We start from the raw sequence: 7,215 nt of genomic DNA on the forward strand, positions 1-7,215 counted from the left end.
TCATGTTTCAAGGACACTGCATGGCCTGGCTTACCAATAATCTTGAGCAATTACTATTCACTGTTAAAACCAAATTGTGCTGTTGTAACACCAATGAGGACAAAATCGATGCAACACCATGTACCAATAAAGAAGATAAAATTCAACCAACAGTTACACCTAGTAGATTTCAAAAAACTCATGTTAAACAACAAAAGAAACTGAATACAGTAAAAACTCCAACAAGAATACCACTAATAATACCACAATAAAGTATAAGTGACTTTCCCGATCCCGCCCCTCAAGGGGACGCGATAAAGAGACCAGACGAGGTTCCCCCCGGACACGTGTGGAGAACCCCAAAGAGAAGAATTTCCCCCTGATAGTACTGTGACATTGTTAAGAATAATCATAATATTAAAGCAATAACAGAAAAGCTGGATCAGGTTGAGGCAAACCTTAATCAACAGAATCTTCAAATGCTAAAGTCTACTAAAGAAATAAGTGAGAAATTAAAGAACATGGATACATCAATACACAAACTGCAGGGCACAATAAAAAAGAATCAAAGTAAATTGGATAAAATCATAACATCAAATGAGAATTATGAAGGACAAATTCACACCCTACAAAATGACAAGAAAATGTTACAACAATCACTGTCAGATAGAGAAACCATGGAACTAGGGTTTATAGTTCCATGGAGAAACTAAGATAGAAGTATTAATCAAAGAGTGACAAAATGGAAGAAAAATTGGGTGATGTGCAGCATTTGCAACAAAATACCAGTCTGTCTACAACAGAAAATGTCAACAAACCCATTTTCCACACGACTAAATAATACCAGTTCAAACTCCACCTCACCATTAGAGCATAGACACGACCACCAATACCAGTGGGAATCACCAAGGAAGAAGAGTAAACCAACAACCACTCAAACTCTAATAGTACCGCAAGGTGACTCTATATTGAAAGATATTGAACCATCCAAAGTATACAGAAACACTCAAGTAAGAACATTACGAGGTAGTAAAATAGTGGAAGTAGAACAAGATTTATCTCATGTAAAGTATACAGATATAGAACATATCATAATTCATATAGGCACAAATGATATTGATAGTGGCTCATCAGTCAGTGACACATGTATCAATGCTTATCACTCTTTAATACAAAAGGCCAAAGAATGTTTTCCTAAATCCACAATATATATTTCATCTATTATACACAGACGCAATAACCAATATTTCTTGAAAGCTTCCAGACATGGTAACACTTTGTTGAAAGATCTATGTGAGAAGGAAGGCCTTATATTTCTACAGCATTATATGGTACCAGACAGGCAACTTTATGATAATGTTCATTTGAATAGACTGGGAACAGCCTTGTTAGTTAGAAATATTCAAGATAGACTAGGACCAAAATTAGGGATTAATAGAAGAAAGGAATGGGTCACAATTTAAGTAATAACAGATATCAAGGTAAACAAGGTGAAATGCATAATGATCAAAATTTACAAAATTATTATTTACCACACTAGTAGCTTCGCGGTAAGTGGGTTTCGTATTGGGTGGGTATGGCGGGGAATAGGGCTTTGTTGCATTAACTGGTCCTTTCATCGTTGTTGAGAATTAAAGTTTTATGTTTCTTTAACAACTTGCGCTATTCTGGGAATACCGTCCTTAGAAGCTACGAATTTGCCTTTATGGTTTGTACAGTTGGCAGGAGTTCCAAAATAAAACCCATGCTTACATCATTATGATCTTATTGGTGTTGCAAAGGATAGTTGAATATTGTTTATTAAAATTAATAATCCCCATAACCGTTTTCCATATTAGATAAATTATAGTACCTAACAAATATATAACTCAGTCTCAACAATGAAATAAAGAAATGTATATATATATATTTACATTATTACTAATGCATTGCAAGACAACTAATTACAATTGAAAGAAATTGCAATATAAAATATTCCATCAGTAACACTTCTCAAGGGCGTATTTCACGGTCAGTGTTATTTACGAAAATATTTGTTTATAATTTTATAAATTTGCTTGGCAATTCCCACCCCAATTAGTTATAATGTGTACATGTTTTAATAAAATAAAATTAAAGATACACTAACAACAAGCAGCCTATCGGCTGAGATAGCTCCGCTGTTAGCAATGCACATTCCAATTAAAGAACTGAAGACATCATTAGAAAATGAACAATATATATAATATCAAAGCAATCGAACTTGCAGTTTTTAACAAGAAGTCGAAAATATCACTTTCTACCAAAAATGACAAAAATATTCACCAAAATTAGAGAATTGAAGATATCATTACAAAATGAGCAAATCAGAAAGAGGTCCACATGTAGTACCTATATATGTAATATCAAAGCAATCGGACTTAGAGTTTTTAACAAGAAGTCGAAAACATCACTTTTTACCGAAAAACAACAAAAATATTCACCAAAATTAGAGAATGAAGATATCATTACAAAATGAACAAATCAGAAAGAGGTCCACATGTAGTACCTATATATGTAATATCAAAGCAATTGGACTTGCGGTTTTCAACAAGACAAAAATATCACTTTTTAGCAAAAATGACAAAAATATTCACCAAAATTAGAGAATTGAAGATATCATCACGAAATGAACAAATCTGAGAAAGGGTTACATGTAGTACTGTAAAATGACTAATTTTCACTGGGTTTAAATTTCACTGATTTACCATATCGGGCATATTCAGTGGGTTTTAAATTCACGGTTTCGTCATTTAGATAATGTGTTCTATGCTAAATTTTACATATTCACTGTGTTTTAATTTAGCACATTTTTCCAGTCAGCGAAATATAAGCTAAATTAAAACCCAGTGAATAATTACCCCCTTTACAGTATCTATATATGTAATATCAAGGCAATTGAACTATTGGTTTTTAACAAGAAGTCGAAAACATCACTTTTTAGCAAAAATGACAAAAATATTCACCAAAATTAGAGAATTGAAGATATCATCACGAAATGAACAAATCTGAGAAAGGTCTACATGTAGTATCTATATATGTAATATCAAAGCAATTGAACTATTGGTTTTTAACAAGAAGTCGAAAATATCACATTTTACCAAAAATTACAAAAATATTCACCAAAATGAACAAATCTGAGAGAGGTCCACATGTAGTACCTATATATGTAATATCAAAGTAATTGCACTTGCGTTTTTGACTCCCATGTGCGAAGCACAAAATGGGAGTCTTTGCAGTTAGTGTGTCTGTATGTGTGTATGTGTGTATGTGTGTGTGTGTGTGTGTATGTGTGTCCGACTGTTCCACTGCTATCTCAAGAACCATACATCGGTTTTTGATGAAACTTGGTGCATAGATGCTCTGGGCCAATGCGCAGATTTGATTAGGTTTTGGTAAAAATCCATGCTCGTTAATTACCTAATTTGCATGATAATTAGCTAATTTTTAGCTGTTCTATGACTGTTCCACTGATATCTAAAGAACCACTCATTGGATTTTGATGAAACTTGGTACATAGATGCTCTGAACATATGCGCAGATTTGATTAATTTTTGGTAAAAATCCGTGCATATTAATTACCTAATTTGCATGATAATTAGCTATTTTTTAGTGGTTCCATGACTGTTCCACTGATATCTAAACAACCACTCATTGGATTTTGATGAAACTTGGTACATAGATGCTCTGAACTAATGCTAGGTTTTGATTAGTTTTTGGTAATAATCCGTGGATACTAATTACCTAATTTGCATAATGATTAGTCAATTTTCGGTTTTTCCACTGATATCTCAAGTACTAATCATCACATTTCAATGAAACTTGGTACATAGAAGTCACACGACACTGCACAGACCTGATAGTTTTTATGGTAATATCAGTACATATTAATTACCTAATTTGCATAATTAATTAATTTTCAGCATTTGATATAAGTAGTTAGCATTACATTTCAATGAAACTTGGTACTTACATACTCAAGTACTATGCAGAGATTGATTGTTTTCGATAAATATTTGTGCATATTAATCACCTAATTTGCATAATTAGTTAATTTTCAGCTTTTCCACGGGTATCTCAAGTACTAATCATCGCATTTCAATGAAACTTGGTACATAGATCCTTTAGGACTATGCAGAGACCTGATTAGTTTTAGGGTAAATAATTGTGCATATTAATTACCTAATTTGCATAATTAATTTTCAGCTTTTCTACTGATATCTAAAGTACTAATCATCATATTTCAATGAATCTAGAATTATGCAGACCCAATTAGTTTCCGGTAAATATTTGTGCATATTAATCACCTAATTTGCATAATTAACCAACTTTCACACTGATATCTCAGGTACTATACATCACATATCAATGAATGTACATGGATGCTGTAGGACAATAGACAGACCTGAATAATTGTGGGTTAAAATCTGTACATATTAATTACCTAATTTGCATAATTAACCAATCTTTCACACTGATATCTAAAGTACCGTAAAAACTCCAAAATTTCGACCGGTTTTAAATAATTTGTGTTAGAAATGTGACGTGTTTTTAGAGTCAAAATTAAGGTGCATTTTCGGACGGTCGAATTTTTCAGAATAGAAATCAGCAAAAAAAAATGGGGATGATAGACAGTGTGCTTCATTAGTTTTTAAAAAATGCAATGTCCGTCAATTGACGTAAACTTCCTCATGTTTCACGGTAAAAGCAAAGGTCGTGGCCGAGTTGTAACTCAAAATCTAAACAAAGTCATCAATCAGTGAGTATTATGACAAGCAAAACAAAACATCAAGACGCGGAGAAGAGGTCAGCACAAAACTAATAGGTCAAAAGACAAAGCTGTCTCGCACTACCTAGGAAAACTTGCGAATGTTCGAAGTACAGGTACCCATTGGACAAAAGATACATGGAAGTTTAGCAAACGATCTCCCCGACCCAGTGCAATGTATCCGGTTAGAATCAAAGCTCACGTGTCCCTTATTTGAGCACCGTACCGGTGATTTGAGGGACCAAATTCTGCCGTAAATTCGCCCTTGGATTAAAAAATATAATGGGATTTAAGAAAATAAAATGGGACTTTTAAGGTGTATTTTGGCGTCATTTTTCGGACATTTCAATCAATCCTGCCGGCTAAAATAGAGTCTAAGTTTTACCGTAGTCATTGACGTCTGTCTATTCAAGAGTACACGTGTATGATTTTTATCGTGACTAGCGTGAGCGGGTAAGCTTCCTTTCGAGAATGAGCTGTTATCACTGTGAACAATGTTAAATTATTCTTCAGATGACCAGTTTATTTTTTAAAAACAACTAATTTTTTTATTTAAAAAAAATCATGCCGTTTTCGCATCATCCAGCTTTTTGATTGGTTAATTAGCGATTTGACCTATTTGACCTAAGAGAACATGGCGGATATCCTACAGCATCAAACGTTTATACGAGACCGGAATCATTCGCTTACGATGAAACTAAGTTGACTTTTATTTGTATTTCATAACCATTCAACAAATTTATTTTGTGTACATTATTATAATCACTACTGAGTACAGTAATAATCAACAATTCAGAAACGCAGCATGCCGAGATTTTTGTGTTCGTTTTTATTTGAAACTTCGTTTATTTAGAATATATTTTCGTTACCAATAAAATAAAAATCTCTCAGTCAATCAGAAACCCGGATTCATGCCTTTGAGGAAGGTCCCGTTTGAACGCTCACATCGGTTTTTTTTTCGTTTGGGGGAAAACTAAAACTGGTCGCAATTTTCGAATAAGAATGAGTCGGCAATTTTTAGTGGAGTCGAAAATTTGGAGGTAAATAAAACACCGAAACCCGGCAAATAAATAGGCGGTCAAATTTTTAGAGGGGTCGAAATTTTGGAGTTTTCACGGTGCTAATTATTCCATTTCAATGAAACTTAGTACATGGAACTATAAACCCCAGTTCCATGCTTAGTACAAAGATGCTCTAGGACAATGTACAAACCTAATTAGTTTGGGGTAAAAATCTGTTCATATTAATTCCCTAATAAGCATAATAATTCATAATTTTTTGGTTCTAATCACATTTCAATTAAACTTGGAGACATAGATTTTCTGTTACATTGCGCAGACCTCATTAGTTTTACACTCAAATCTGGTCATATTAATTTTCTGATTTGCATAATTAGTTTTCAGCTAAGTAATTTCGAATTATATTTAATGTGTCTCCAATACTCTCAGCACATGGGAGTTCTTTCTAAGCTTTCTTTGATTTAACAAGAAGTCAAAAATATCACTTTTTACCAAAAATGACAAAAATATTCACCAAAATTAGAGAATTGAAGATATCAACATGAAATGAACCAACCTAAGAGAGGTTTACCCAAGGTACATATACACAAAGTATCAAAGCATTCAGGCTTGTAGTTTTCAAGAAGAAGTTGAAAAAGTAAAACATTGACACAATCACTCATATGATAGCTCCGCTCGACAAAGTCGACAGCAGAGCTAAAAATGAAATATTATTTCATTAAATAACCTGCACAAAATTAATCAATATTTTTCCTTGCTAGAATGATGTGTAACTTCATATGGGAATCCTGATAAAGCTTCAACTTTTTGCACTGAGCAGTAGTGGATAATGACCCACCTCTGCTCTTGATGCTAAGTTACAGGATTTTTTTTATTTACTTGTAAGATTTATTTGCAGAATTTAATATTGATGTTTTGTCCCATTTAGCATTGTCCTGAATTCAGGGTCCATAATTCTGAGCCATAAAGCAAAATTGGTTTTATGTAAATAGTTTCATTTTCAGTTTTATGTTTAGATTTCCTAAAAGTACTTTGTTCATGATGTAATTGATTTTCCAGCTTTACCTGCTAAATTTGACATGGCATCAGCATATGTATCTAATTTGCATATTCAACTAATTTATAAACAGAAAAACCTTATCTTTGTATGCCAGTTCAGGAATCAAAGAATATTGAATTTACTTCACACAAGAGCACTTTCAATCATCTATAGTTTTCCAATCAGCCTCGGCTATCCATGGAGGCTTGTCAGGAGGAGATGTGTTAACCCAACCACCAAAGTGAATAGAGATAAAAGAAACACGCCACAAATTGCTGAATTTCAATTTACTGATATTCAAATAATATACACATTGCAAAGTATAATCAATACTTTTGAGATGTAAATTTTAGGGAAATTTCCATTTGAAAAAATATAATAAAGCAATTATA

The 7,215-nt window shown here is 33.0% G+C and overlaps 1 protein-coding gene across 1 annotated transcript; it reads left to right on the top strand.

The window, feature by feature from the left end:
* The first annotated feature begins 785 nt into the window (after positions 1 to 785).
* On the top strand, positions 786 to 1,442 carry LOC102803176 (uncharacterized). The gene has a single exon (XM_006824398.1). The coding sequence runs from the start codon at positions 786 to 788 to the stop codon at positions 1,440 to 1,442; it is 657 nt and encodes a 218-aa protein (XP_006824461.1).
* Positions 1,443 to 7,215: the final 5,773 nt, after the last annotated feature.

This window comes from Saccoglossus kowalevskii, chromosome 6 (assembly GCF_978046115.1).
Source record: "Saccoglossus kowalevskii chromosome 6, keSacKowa6.1, whole genome shotgun sequence".
In the NCBI taxonomy this organism is placed as follows: Eukaryota; Metazoa; Hemichordata; class Enteropneusta; family Harrimaniidae; genus Saccoglossus; species Saccoglossus kowalevskii.